Here is a 15,034-nt window from a genome sequence, read left to right on the forward strand (position 1 = left end):
AATGTATAATCTCTTGAATAGCTTACTTCTTTATGGGCTCACCTTACAGATGTGCTGTGAGTTAAAAGAAAAGGCCAGGCTTGGGAAGCAGAGAGACCTCTTTCAAATCTGCCTCAGGACTCACTGGCGTGCCAGCTTAGGCAAGAATCAACAGGCTCTGGTCTCAGTCCCTGTAGTGGCACACTGGGGAAACAGACGACATCGTAAGATGAGGACAGGCCCTGGCCCTGGGTAGCTGCCCTGACCCTATCTCTGCTGCCACCATCCTACCATCCTAGTCCAAACTACCATCTCTCATCTGGATTGTGGAAATTGTGGGGTGTTTTTCTTTTCTTTTCCCCTTTTTTTTTGAGACAAAGTCTGGCTCTGTTGCCCAGGCTGGAGTGCAGTGGCACGATTTTGGCTCACTGCAACCTCCGCCTCCCGGGTTCAAGTGATTCTCCTGCCTCAGCCTCCCAAGCAGCTGGGATTACAGGTGCCCGCCACCACACCCAACTAATTTTTTGTGTTTTTAGTAGAGACGGGTTTCAGCATGTTGGCCAGGCTGGTCTCGAACTCCCGACCTCAGGTGACCCACCTGCCTCAGCCTCCCAAAGTGCTGGGGTTACAGGTGTGAGCCACCCATTTATTCTGTGTCACTTCAATCTACCAGTCTCTTCCCTGATAGCAAAAAGAATCGAGTCACCACCTTTAAAAGATGAAAATCCTCAACATGATTTACAATATTTTTCCAAACTGCAGGTCATGAGCCATTAGTGGCTCACAGAAAAAATTTAGTGGGTCAACACCAGCACTTTTTTAAAAAAGTGAAGTAGAACAGAAATATGAAATTGCAATGCCAATCATAAGCATAAGAATTATTTCATGAAACTTTTCTCATTATGGGTCTTCTCAAAAAGTGTTTGAAGGCCTCTGGCCTATAATACCCTGAGTAATATGACTCTTGCCTCCTCCTTTAGCCCCACTTCCCATCATCCCCCACGCCGTTCTCTGCTCTATACCCACACTAGCCTTCCTTAAATTCCTCCAATACGTCATGTGCCCTTCTGTGGGAGACCAGTCAGCACATGGTTTTCCTCCTTGCCTAGTTAATGTCATCCTCCAGGTCTCAGCTCAGATGCCACTTCTTCAGGCAAACCTTCCCGGATTACATCCTAAACCCCTGTAGCTGTCAGGGTCTCACAGATCTGTGTTCAGTTTTTAGTTATCCCTTTAATAGCATGTTTCCTCGGTTAATGACAAGCTTTCCCACTAGGCTGCCTTTGTGACCGCAGGGGCCCTGTTCTTGTTTACCCCTGTGGTAATCCAGTGCCTATCTCAGGCTGGCACCTAGGCATTCAGAGGGATAAATGAAGGAAAGAATTGGCCAACCTGTTGACCAATGAACTTGGCTGGCCTCCTTCCTTGCTTGGTATCGGTTTTTTTTCTAACCCTTGCACCGAGAAAACCACACAGGGCTGTACTGTCTGCCTAGTTTAGGAACTTCCTTTAACAGTATTTCTTTACTCTCTGAGTTTCTGGTGAGCTAAAAAAGCAAAACAAAAAACAAAAAACTGCATCAAAATTGTATGCGTGTGCTGGCCGTTGAGTACTTCGGTGGAGAGTGGGAGACGGATCTTCATGAAATTTCAGAGGGGAACTCTGCCCATCCACTCCGAACCAGCCGCAGCTCCGCGAGCATCTCACGCCACCCCTCTGCATCCCCAGGGCGGCCGTGGGGCGCGCGCGATCGGCAGGCTTCTTGGCGCCCAGTCCATGCGACTATCTCTTCCCAGCCCCGGGACTAGGCCCGCCCCACTCGGATTCTCCACTCTTGGTAGCGCGCGTCCCCGCGGACTGCTGAGACCAGGCGGCACGGCGGCAGGTGACCCGCGTCTCCAGTCTCGGGCGCAGCCCAGGGGACGTTGTCAGCATCGCGGAGCCCGGCCCTAGGCCTCTTCAGCCATCTTCAGGGAGGGAGGCGCGGCCTCCGGACGCGGACCCGCCCCCGCCGCCTGGGCCGCCCCGCCCGGCTCCGCAGAGCGCCGCGCTTAGGTTGCGACTTCCCTTCCCTACCCTGCTCGGCTGCGTAGCGCGCTCCAGGACCAGCCTGCAGAGCTCGCGCCGCGGCAGCCCAGCCGCTCGGCCCCGCCGCGCTCGCAGAGGCCGCCATGGGCACCGCGCGCTGGCTCGCGCTGGGCAGCCTCCTCGCCCTGGCTGGGCTGCTGGAAGGCCGGCTCGTGGGCGACGAGGAAGCCGGCTTTGGCGAATGTGACAAGTTCTTCTACGCCGGTACCCCGCCTGCGGGGTTGGCGGCCGATTCCCACGTGAAGATCTGTCAGCGCGCGGAGGGCGCTGAGCGCTTCGCCACCCTCTACAGCACCCGGGACCGCATCCCCGTGTACTCGGCGTTCCGCGCCCCGCGCCCTGCGCCCGGTGGCGCCGAGCAGCGATGGCTGGTGGAGCCTCAGGTAAGCGAAGTGGTTCCCGAGCCGGGCTGCGCGCGCCGGGGACCGTGCCGCTGGACTTGCCCCCAGTGGCAGCTACCGCGAGGGGCGGGCCGGGAACAGCAATCCCTACGCCTTCGGTGCCTTGGGCCAAGAAACCTGGGTTCCAGATCCACCCTGTTGCGTCCCCGGAGTTTAGCCTGCCTCGCCCCCTGTCGAGGCTACGATAAGAGCCTGGCGATCTGCGAGCCTTCACTTCGTGAGCTGCAGGGGCGGGAGGTTCCCTGTGGGAGGAGGTTCTCCCTACATTTCTGAGCAGACATCCGCAGTGTTTCATTCCTGAATGGTGAAGAGCTTGATACAGAGACCCTGGAGAGTGTTCAGATCCGCAGAAAGCCGAGGCGGGGCGCTCACAGGCCTTCGTGCAAGTTATTGCCATAGCGCTCATTTGGAGGTGGGTAGGTGGGCATTTTCATGCCCATTTTACAGAAGAGGAGATTAACCCAGGGTGTTGAAGAGACTTACGGAAGACTACCCAGTTAGTAAGATGGGGCAGGTCTTTGTCCAGAAATTCACTGCCTTTTCTACTAAGTAAAGCTTCTCTTTTGCAGAGCTCATCCTAGCCTGAAAATCCTTCCTCTACACACGGCATTGAGTAAATTCGATCTGCGGTTGTGTTGAATTAGAACAATGAAATAAAGATACAGATTTTTAGAAACGCAATGGGGTACTTAAAAATGATAGGGAAACATTGACTACCTCCAACTGATGGAAAGATAAGCCAGTTTTTCCTGACTCTTCATATCTATATTATCATACCACTAGGAAATCATGTCAACCTCTCATGGTGTTCTGTCCCATCTGGTAAAGGTGACCAAACACTTGAGAAGCCCTCAGAGTCTTCCGAACCTGCTGGCCTGCTCTTAATACCTCTGCTCAGTTGGCCTCCTCTCTAGAACACCCTGCCAGACTCCCCTTTGCCCTCTCACCAGCCTCCCACCCCTGCCCAGGCTGCTGGCGGAGGAGCTGACCTACCGCTCTCCCTTTCCTGACGGCCACAGCTGCCCAGGACCACACCAGTGGACAGGAGGCTGGCTTTCAGGTGCTTTATTCAGAGGCTGTGGGTTGTATCTCATTCAGATATTTCTAGCTCTGAGGTCTTGGCCAGGTCTCAAACAATCTGCACCTAGTTTTCTTATCTTCCTCACATCCTTCCACCTACCTCAACTGTTGATAACACTTGTTGAGATCAGGCATGTGAAAAAGACGTTGTCAGTTGCACACACAAGACACATTTAAATCCAAAATTAGTTTTCCACCAGCTGCACCCCTAGAGCTCACAGGGTGTTCCCCACCTCTCATCTTGCATTGTGATTGTGTGCCTGCGAAGAAAACAAATGAGCTAGTCCTTTCCCCTTGATCTCATGGACAGCTTGGGGAGACAGAACATACGTCTGAGGAAATCATGGGAATGCATGCTAAACAAATTTCAGTTAAATTCAGAACATATTTAGTGATCTCCTGCTGTGTGCCAGACATTTGGGATACCAAGAGATCTGAGTGCAGTTCTGGAACAAAGGCTACCTGATCTGCAGGTGGAGTTTGCTGGGTGGAGAGGTGGTGTAGTATTTGATTAGAGCCATGCTATGTGGGTTCAAATCCTAGTTGCTCCACTGACTAGCTGTGAACTTGGGCAGGTTAAATTGGAGATAATAGCATAGGGTGGTGTGAAGATTTAATGAGTTACCATATATAAAGTTCTCAGGTGTGTGACACATGAGTACTAAGTACTAGCTGTTGCTATGATGTAAGCAAAAAACCATAATTTAATAAGGGTGAACAAAGTCCTATTAGATTTAATCTGTCTTTGAGGTGATGGAAGCAAGCCTTAGGGTCAGGATGACATTTGTGCTGTGCGTGGAAAGGTAAGGCAGAGTTTAGAAGGGAGGCAAGGAGGAGGACATTTCAAGCAGAGGGAACAAACATCATGAGTGAGAAAGGCATGGCAGATTCAGGGATCTGTGCGTGAAGAAGTTGGAACAGGTAAACTAATACAAATAGATTAATGTACTCAATTGCTCAGAATAAAAGGGAATCATGGAAGGGAGGGATCAGGTGGGGAGGAGCCACCAAGGAAGGCTTAGGGAGGCAGAGCCATTTATGCAGCTAGGGAAGGAGTGAGTCATAAAGGAGCATAGTTTGACAGAAAGAAGTACAGGGAACCAGGTAACATGGAGACCCTGGGTGGGATAATGAGGAAGGGGACTGTGGAGATTAAAGAAGATGGGAAGGGAGGGTGGAAATAGTTACAAATGGCAGCTTGAGAGGTAAGATGTACAACGGTTCTGAAGAGTACAAAGGGCCTGAGTTCCTGCTGTGCTGAGAGGTCAGAATGGTCACTGTGGCTGAGCACTGCAGGATGCTTTTCCCTGCAAGGTAGTTGGCCTCCCACACCAACCCCCTCAACCTCAAGTCAAGTCAGCCAGGATCCAGAGAGTATTGGGAGAGAGGGAGGGAGGAGGAGGTGTGAGGTGCAGCTGGGCCTGGAGTGCACTGCAGCAAACCTGCCCCCACTGCTGCCTGCTCCCTGAGGCCCTGCCTCCCAGCCAAGATCCCCACTGCAGAAAGATGCTCAGAGCTCAATGTGTACCCTTGGTTGCTTCCAAGCATTTTATAATGCTGAGTCTCCTTGTGCCCACATCACCTTTTTATGAGGTCAGTGTTACCAAGAGGCCCCCACACACAGGGGAGGAAGAGGCAGGAGACCAAAGGAACTCAGTGCTTGCCTCCAGTGATGAGTCAGGCAGGGCAGCAGTGACACTGAATTCCCAAAGCCCAGTTCAGCAGCTTTTGAGGCCACACTGCAGTTTCCCTTTGAAAAGAATCTCCTAAGTCAAAGATCACAGAAACTTAGTCACTCTTGTGCTTAAAATCTGTAAAGTGTTGCCTGCCCAACCCCTACAGGACAAAGTTCACACTGCAGAATGCAGTTTACAGGCCCTCCATAGCCTAGCTCCTGTCTCCAGCTCCAATCTAATCTCTCACCATGCCCCACCCTCATATTTTATGTTCTAGCATTATCCAGCTGCCTGGAGTTCCTCTCATAAACCAGACTGTTTGTGATGTCTGTTTCTTAGCTCATGCTGATTCCCTTTGCCCAAATTCCCTTTCTACACAGACCCCATCTTATCCTTCACTTCCTGCCCTTACTCCATCCTTTAAGACTCTGCTGAGGTGTCACCTCCTCCAGAAAGAATTCCCCACCTGAACTGTATCCACCTCCTGAGTTAGGTCCACCCCTTCAGTGCTCTTATAGTTTTTCTATTTTCATACTTACCATATTGTTTTGTAATTATCTGCTTATGTATCTGTCTCCCCAACTTGAGCCCTTGAGGAATGATGATTGCATCTTACTCATTCTTTTCCTAGTGCCCAGCTTATAGAAAGCACGCGATAAGTGTTGAATAAAATAATTTGATGTTGGGAAGATCAATCAGGCAGGAGCAGGTGAGATGTTCTGCTTCAGTTTTCTCAGTGGAGCGCTTCCTGTTTCAGAAGCTTGCAGCATGGCTGGCCAGCAGCAACTGTTACAAACATGCTCCCTATGCAGAGCTGGAACCCTGCTCTGCAGCCACTCCATCAGTCTTAGCTTTGGCCTTTGAAACTATCCCAAATGATTTTGATCTCTGCTCTGCCTACAGGAGATGGTTTGGAGGAGTTCTAGTCAAGACTCCAGAAACCTGAGAACTGGATTCTGGTTTAGTGCAGGAAGCCTCAAACCTTTTAGTTTGTTGACTCCTTTCCACTTAATGGAAGAGTTTTTAGATAAGATACCAATGATGCCTTCCTAAAGTGCATTTCTGATTTATGCCAGAAGCCAACATATAAAGCTCTATCATTTTATAAACATGGAAGGAACTGAATATATAAATTATATAATATGTATTATATATTGTACATATTAATTATATAATATATAATTTATATATTCAGTCATAATAGTGTATATTTGTTCAATCTTACAAAAATACTGTGAGGTAGATATTATCTTCTTCATTGTAGAAAGGAGGAAACTGGCTCAGAGAGGTTAACTGAGGTGTTTAGGGCCACACAGCTTGTTTTCGAACTCATTACTGATTACTCTTCTGATACACCATGGAGGTTCTTTGATCTCACAATGGATCCACTGCGTTAATGGTCTTAGGACTTTAATTTTCATCTTTTATGTGAGAATTCTAATTTCTACTCCACTTCTATTTCCTGACAGTCATAGGACAAGTGGGAGCACTTATTTGGCTGCATAAAGGTTGCTGAAGTGTCAGTTAGTCAGTTACTCTGGAATGAAGGGGATATTCTGGTTAACTGCAAAAACATTTTCCTGGAGGGCACAGTGAGGTCTTATTTCAGATCTTAGTAAATGCAAACGGTTGTCTCAAATTAGAACCTTGATTAAGTCCTTGATTTATAATTTCCATCCGTGGCTTATACAACCTGAAACAGAAATACTGTTCAATTTGTTCCAACCTCAGCCTTCTTTTCATTGTGTCAGAGAACAGATATATAGACCATCACACACTTAAATCTCTGTGTAAGGAATGCAGTGAACAGGACAATCCTGATTCTTACTCCTTAATTAAGAGACTTAATTCATATCCCTGCTCTTCCATTTACAAGCTATGTGACCTTAAATTCTTCCAGCCCCATTTTTTGGATCTGTTCGTTAAAGGTCGTAACAGTGTTTATAGAGAGGTTGTGACAAATAAACAAGATAACACATGAGAGCATGTGGCATGGTACCTGGAATATGGTAAGCTCTTAGTAAATATTAATATGTATATAAGGTATTACTTCAGTAGGTGCTAGGCACACGTGCGTGCACACACACACACACACACACACACAAATGGAATGTTGGATTAGATAGGTGACACCTACAATTCTACAAATCTCTCCTAAAATGTAAAATATCTATCCATGTATCTTCTCAAATGCTTGGTATATGTCCCATATTCACGTAGCAGATGCTTCATAAATGCATGATGAGAGACGAAATGTGTGGAAGATTGAATGAATGGATGGAGGGTGGATTTGAGTGATTAAAAGCAAAAACAAACCAAACAGGTACCAAAGACATCTCCACCCTCTCTGTCCTGGGAAACCAAGAAGTGTGTTGTCAGAAAACAGTGAGCAATGGCATTCCAGTCTATTGTGCTGAGACTGGATAAGACTGGGAAGTGCCTGACCCAGGGGATGGTTCCAAAAGCAGTCACTCACAATTTCTTCCTTACTGTGATGCACACAGCAAAACAGGGGCCACACATGCTATCCTTTGTTGAATTTTTCCCTTCTGGCTTTTTCTTCATCTTTGGATTTATTGTTTCCTTTTGTTTTGCAGGCCATTCTCAGGAAGTTAAGGTATTTACCTATGTTGGTGGAATATTTCAGGGACATTTGTCCTGAAGCAGTCCAGTAGTGACAATTCCCTACACTATTCTTTCAGTTTAGACTTATATCTGGACAGTCTAGGCAAGGAACTATCATTTATTGATCCCTTACCATGTCAAAGGTCTTCACATTCTAACTCATCTCATCTCTATAACAACTCTAGGTATTATGACCTGTATTTTATAGTTTAGGAAACTGAGGTTCAGAGTGGTTAAGTAACTTATCGAAGGTCACACAGCTTCTAGATGGCAAAACCTGGACAGGAGTTTATGAGTGCCCAAATCCAAAGCTCTTAACTCTCTTTCTTCTCTATCACACTGTTTTCTAACTAAAATGTTAGTTTTTTCTCTCCAGAATCCAAACTGGCTGACTAGACTTGTTATTTTATTTTTAATCCAGTTCTTTGGATGGTTTATGGTTTCACTATTAACATACCATTCTGTAAATGCCAGCTTCAGATTTCTTTTAGCTCCGTTACTGGTGATTCATGGTGATTGAATGGCGCTTTCCTTGGGGAATTGAGATTTTATTCTTTGGGCATAAAGTTTCTCTTCCTTTTAAACTCTCAGCTCTGAAAGTGAAAATTTTAGAAAGTAAATCCTCTTATTTGCCGGTAGCATTTGTTTTCAGTTATCTGGTGTGTCTTCTAGAATTACTGTTAGTCAAGAAAGCTTTTTTTTTTTTTTCCCAAATTTCCTCATTTGAGATGCATGTTATATCTTCTGAGTGGTGACTTACCCTTTCATTTTCGTGAAACTTGACATCTATCATAGCAATAATTCATTGTCTGTCGATATATCTATTTGGCCACTGAAAGGAAGGAGAAATAAAAAAGAAACTGACTCATAGGCTGAACCAAGAATAGAAGCACTGTTTAGTATTCCAGTCATGCTTCATTGACCTAGTGCTGAACAGAAGTGTGGCTCAATCAAAAGGTCAAACAGAGGGTATTTTGTATTTTTAATCAAAGCTGAAAATATGGGTACATTTTACTTTGTAGAATAAACAGATGGCTGAAATATTATTTGAAAATATAAATGTAATTACATGTTTCAGTTGACTTATACTTTAAGGGCTGATTGGTCTTTAGTTTTTATTGACTTCCAGTTGGCAGGGACACCTAATGCTTTAAGAAGGCCCTGAGCCCTCTGTCAATTCATTTTAGTCAACAAATCTTTATTGAGCATCTGCTATGTGTCAGGCACTATTCTAAGCCCTGAAAAGAGAGCAGTGAACCAAACAGACAAAAATACCTACTCTCATAGGGTTTATATCTAATAGAGAATATAGATTATAAAATACATAAATAAAAGACAAAGCCCCAAGCGCGGTGGCTCACGCCTATAACCCCAGTACTTTGGGAGGCCAAGGCGGTCTGATCATTTGAGCCTAAGAGTTCGAGACCAGCCTGGGCAACATGGCAAAACCCCATCTCTACAAAAATCAGCCAGGTGTGCTGGCATGCACCTGTAGTCCCAACTACTCATGGAGGCTAAGGTGGGAGGAACATCTGGGCCTGGGAGGTAGAGGCTGTGGTGAGCTGAGATCATGCCACTGCACTCCAGTCTGGGGGACAGAGTAAGACCCTGTCTCAAAAAAAAAAAAAAAAAAAGGCATATTAGACAGTGATAATTGTTAAGGAGAAAAAGTAAGGAAGGAGGCTATGAGATATCAAGGAAAAGGTGAAGTTTAAAACAAGGTTTCCATCCAGGGAAGAGATCACTGAGGAGATGACTTTTGGGTACAAACATGAAAGAAGTAAGAAAGCCAATTATGCAGGCATCTAGGGGGAAAACGTTCTGGGTAAAGGGAATGGTAATTGCAAAGGCCCGGAGGCATGAGTGTGCTGAGGAAGAACTAAGAGGCTGGTTTGGCTAGAGAAGAGTAAATGAAGAGAGTAGCAGGAGATGAGGGCAGAGAAGTGGGGAAGGAGAGGGCAGATCATTTAGATTCTTCTGAGCTATTTGTAAAATATTGGGGTTTTACTGTGTGTGAAATGGGAAGCAATTGTGCAGGATTCTGAGCAGAGAGCTTCGATGTGATCTGGCTTACATTTAAATAGGACCATTTTGGCTGCTGCATTGAGAATAGACATGTGGTGTTAAGGGCAGAAGCAAAGAAACCAGTTAGGAGGTTTCAGTGATCTGACAAGAGACAGTAGTATCTTGGATCAAGATGATAGCACTGTATATTCTGGATATATTGTGAAGAAAGAGCTCATAGCCTTTGGAGTGCGAGAAAGGGAAGAGATGACTCCAAGGGTCTGGGCCTGAATGATCAGAAGAATGGAGTTGCCATGAATAAGACAAAGATACAAAAGGAGGGGCTGTTTGGGGGCCATATCAAGAACTCGCTTTTGTTCATAAGAGCAAGAATATAATACTGGTTGAGTATCCCTAATCTGAAATGCTTGGGACCAGAAGTGTTTCAGTTTGAGGATTTTTTTTTGGATTTTGGAATTAGTGGCTGAACCTCCCAAATCTGGAAATCTGAAATCTGAAATGCTTTAATGAGCATTTCCTTTGAGTGTCATGTCAGTACTCAAAAAGCTTTGGATTTTGGAACATATTGGATTTTGGATTTTCAGATCTGAGATGCTCAACCTGTAGTGGCTACCAGGGGCTGAGGGGTGGGGAAGATGAGGAGCTGTTGTTTAATGGGTATAAAGTTTCAGTTATATGGGATAAATCAGTTCTAGAGATCTGCTGTACAATGTAGTGCCTATAGTCGACGATATTGTATTGTGCACTTCAAAATTTGTTAAGAGAGTAGATTTCATATTAAGTTTTCTTAATACACACACAAAACAAACAAAAGGACACAAGGAAAGTATGGGAGGTGTTGGACATGTCTCTCTCCTTGGTTGTTGTGATTGTATCATGCATATTTGCATACATTCAAACCCAGCACATTAATTATGTGATGAGTTATTACATATTTATTGCACATTTAATTCATCACATTAAATATGCACAATTCTTTGTATATCAGTTATACTTTGATACAGCTGTAGGAGGAAAAGGTACTCAGTTTTGGACACTCTGAGTGCAAGATACCTTCAGGTATTCAGTTGGCCTTCAAGTAAGTACAGTCTAGAGCTCATTGGATGCTTATCATGTAGCAGGAGGCACTTTTCTAGTGTTTTTCTTTTCACACGTAATTTCATGTAATCCTCAGCACCATCAGAAATAGGTACTATTATTATCCTTCTTAGAGGAGGAAACAGGCCCAGAGAGGTTAAACTACTATTGTATGTTTACACAGCTAAGAAGAGGTGGGGCTGGGGTTTGAACCTGAGCTGTCTGACACCAGAGCACACATGGACTGCTTCTGTTACAAACCTGTTGATGTGTTGGGTGAGCTCCTATTGAATGCTCTTGAATGAAGTTTGTCTTTTAAAAGTTCACGTGTTCATTTACCAGGATTTTATAGAGGGTGTGTTTCTAGCTCTGGCAGTCACACGCCCATGAATATCAGAGGCTCACGACTTCCAGGGTGTGCCTTTGGGCTATAGGAAGGGTGGGGTTATTGCAAGTACTGCATTGGGCTGAGGGTGCTCTGCCCCCTTGTACAGTCTTGTTCTATACTGATCCATCTTGAGCTCTTCCTGTGATCCTTATGCAAGCAGACATTTTCCATAAGGCACCAGGTTAGAGCTGGGAAAAATGGATCACCCAAAAACTGTGTTAACTCTGTTGAGCAACAGATTTTGTCCCCTGCATCTCAGTGAGTAGCAGAGATAAGAGGGTAGGGGATAGGGTCTTGCATCTCTGGGAGTATGGAGACATTGCTGCCAGACAGGCTGTTGGATTGGATGTGGTGCATGAGCCTGAGGAGAGCCCATCTCCTGTCTCAATGCCAGCTGTCCCTAGGGGTGGGAAGGAGGTGCCCAGGCCAACTACACCCTCCAGAGCTCCACTTGTTGAGCAGAGGTGGCAGACCCACACAGCCATCATCCAGCCCTAGTCTGTTCAGGAGCGCCTTCTCTGCAGCCAGCTTGGCTCCCAGGAAGGAAGACCAGCAGAGCACTTAAACTTAATAACCCAGTAATGTGGTAAGTCCTACTTTGGGACAAGAGGAGGGACTTTGCTCTAACTCAGAACATATACCTCCTTGAACGTGCCAGAATTCCTTTCTCCTTTATGACTGTTTAGTAAGCTAAAGTCCTTCACCTTTGCAAGTTGTTGCATTTGTCCCTATATCGACTTGATCACAGCTTGATAAATGTGCCTTCCCTCTATGTTTGTGAGATGGCAGCATTGGTTTCAGGAAATCTGCTTGCTGTTATCTTAGTGTTTATAACTAAGGGAAGGAATTGATCCAAGTCAACTTTGTTGATTAAATGGACCAGGATGAATGGTTAAATAGGAACCCCATAATGAAATGGCTACTGTTGATGTTTCTGAAAGATTGGGCATCCACTATGGTCTCAGGAAACACAGAAACACGGGGAAAGGAAAGCCAAGTGTGTGAACCATAAAAAACTTTTATTCTCATTCTTGGATATCTCCGTTGTATCTAGAGCCATAGTATCCATCATAGAACCAGATACATCTCCTTCATAGACATGAGGTGTTTGGGGTGGTTGATGACCTTACTTTCTGCTCCTTAGTGGACAGACTTCCCTCCTGTACGAGTCCTGCACAGACTTATCTGAACTCTGGGGCCCAAGTTCCCATCATCTACCTAAGTCTCTGCAAGACAGCTTCCTTACTGGTTAACCCATCCACCTGGTTCTCCTCTAGCCTTTCTCTACTCTGAAGGCCTCTTTGGAAACCCTTCAGGACTCCCCATTGCTCTTCAGATAAGGACACAGCTCCTTATCATACTCTACACAGCTCCTTATCCTGCATAGTCTGTGCCCCTTCCCTTTCCAACCTTATCTGGTTTCACTCAACTTGCAGGTCTTTAACTCTGGCCACTTTGGCTTCTTTCTGGTTTTTATTATTATTATTTTTTGAGACGGGCTCTTGCTCTATTGCCCAGGCTTGGGTGCAGTGGCGCGATCTCAGCTCACTGCAGCCTCTGCCTCCTGGGCTCCAGCGATCCTCCCACCTCAGCATCCCGAGTAGACCACAGGCATGCGCCACCACGTCTGGCTAATTTTATGTATTTTTTTTCTTTTTGTAGAGTTGGGGTTTTGCCATGTTGCCCAGGCTGGTCTCAAATTTCTGAGTTCAAGTGATCCTCCTGTATCGGCCTTCCAAAGTGCTGGGTTACAGGTGTGAGCCACCATGCCCAGCCTACTTTTTTTTTTTTTCTTTTTAAAATGTCCGTGTTCTCTCCTATCATAGATCTTTGTACCTGCTGGGTGTTTTTTTTTTTTTTTTTTTTTTGCCTTCCATGATATTCCCAAGTAGGTCAACTGCCCATGATACTCTCTAGTAGCACCAAACACACCTTTCTTTGCTAATAAGTTGCAATTATACATTCATTTGTGTGACTAATTGAGTGGCACCCATCTAGATTCTAAGTTCCCTGAAGGCAGGGGCCAGGACTATTGGTGCTCACCATTGAATCCTGGTTGTCTAACACAAAGACAGCAAACTTGATCTGTGAAGGGCTAAATAGTAAATATTTCGGGCTTTGTGGGCCATATTGTCTCTGTTGTTACTATTCAACTATGCTATTTTAGCACAGAACAGCCACAGACAATACATAAATGAATGAGTATGGCTATGTTCCAAGAAAACTTAATTTATGAAAACAGGTGGTGGGCTGGATTTGGCTCATGAGCTGGAGTATGCCAAAACCTGGTCTAGCGTAATTCCAGCCCTTAGTTTGTGATCAAAAAAGTGTTGTTGAACAGTAAGCACTTGGCAAATATGGATTGAGCAGTGGCAGTAAAATGTGCAAGCTGTGCAGTCCTGTTCTTATTATGGCACAGCAGCCTAGATCTAGACGTACAGACAGTTTTCAACTAACCTTTTTATTGTCTCGGTGATAGTGGTTGTTATTTACAATACTTAGTTTTTTAAGATTATAAAAGTAACATATGCTCATGGTGAAAATTTTTTTTAGCATTTCAGAACTGTATAAAGAAAAGCTCCCACTTCTGAAAGATACCCAGTCTTTACAATTTGAGTGTATTTATGTAACATTCCAGAAATTTCCATAACACCTAGAGACACACGGACTATTTCATAACTTTTATTCTAGTTCCCAAGGTTCAGCATTTCTTTGAACTCTATGAGGCCACATCTAACAAGCCCCTCAAACAACCGCCATACCAATAGAGAAGAGTGTAGGGACCCCTTTAGTAGGTGAGTTTGCACATAAATGTAAACAATTTATTTTATTAAGCATTTTAACTTAGAAACAGAAGACCTCAGGACTTCAAATATAAAGTCTACCTCATCATATTTTCCTTTTTAATTTTTCTTTAATTTTCTTTCTTCCACGGACATTTTCGATTGTCCAGCTACATTGCATATTTCTTTCAAGAATATGTAACTCACAGGTGGCTTGAAAAAATCCGACCTTCCTTCTCCGACCTTCCTTCTCCTTCCCTGTTCCTGCACAGAAGGGCATTATCCTTTTCCTCTTAAAGAAGAGGAGGCAGAGGCCCAGGGAGTCACTGGTCTGCCCGAAGTCACAAGGCCAGTAAGCGGCAGAGCTGACAGATCTCCACATTTTTAATCTGGTGTTCTGTTACTAAAGCCTACTCCCATTTGGCTTCACATTTAGAGGGCCTTGAAGAAGAGCTACCTTCATAAAGCCCGGGAGAAAACCCAGGAGAAAAAAAGGGAAATTATTTTGCCTGAGGGCAGATTTTATTAACCTCAAATTATATTTATTACATATCATCGTGAAGCAGATGGCTCTTTCCTGCTTAAAAAAAAAAAAAGGTGGCCAGTCATGGTGGCTCATGCCTGTAATCCCAGCACTTTGGGAGGCCGAGGCGGGTGGATCACCTGAGGTCAGGAATTTGAGACCAGCCTGGCCAACATGGTGAAACCCTGTCTCTACTAAAAATACAAAAATTAGCTGGGTGTGGTGGCACACGTCTGTAATCCCAGCTACTTGGGAGGCTGAGGTAGGAGAATCGCTTGAGCCTGGGAGACGGAGGTTGCGTGAGCTGAGATCGCACCACTGCCCTCCAGCCTGGCTGACAGAGCAAGACTCTGTCTCAAAAACAAAAACAAACAAACAAAGAAGTGCTA

The 15,034-nt window shown here is 45.2% G+C and overlaps 1 protein-coding gene across 1 annotated transcript in view; it reads left to right on the forward strand.

The window, feature by feature from the left end:
• Nucleotides 1-2,008: 2,008 nt before the first annotated feature.
• The window catches only part of ENDOD1 (endonuclease domain containing 1), a 43,001-nt gene continuing 29,975 nt past the window's right edge, over nucleotides 2,009-15,034 (forward strand). Inside the window, exon 1 of the mRNA XM_024255737.3 lies at nucleotides 2,009-2,450. Within this exon, the coding sequence (XP_024111505.2) occupies nucleotides 2,151-2,450 (300 nt within the window). The 5' untranslated portion in view covers nucleotides 2,009-2,150. The remainder of the gene's footprint in view (nucleotides 2,451-15,034) is intronic.

This window comes from Pongo abelii, chromosome 9 (genome assembly GCF_028885655.2).
Source record: "Pongo abelii isolate AG06213 chromosome 9, NHGRI_mPonAbe1-v2.0_pri, whole genome shotgun sequence".
NCBI lineage: Eukaryota > Metazoa > Chordata > Mammalia > Primates > Hominidae > Pongo > Pongo abelii.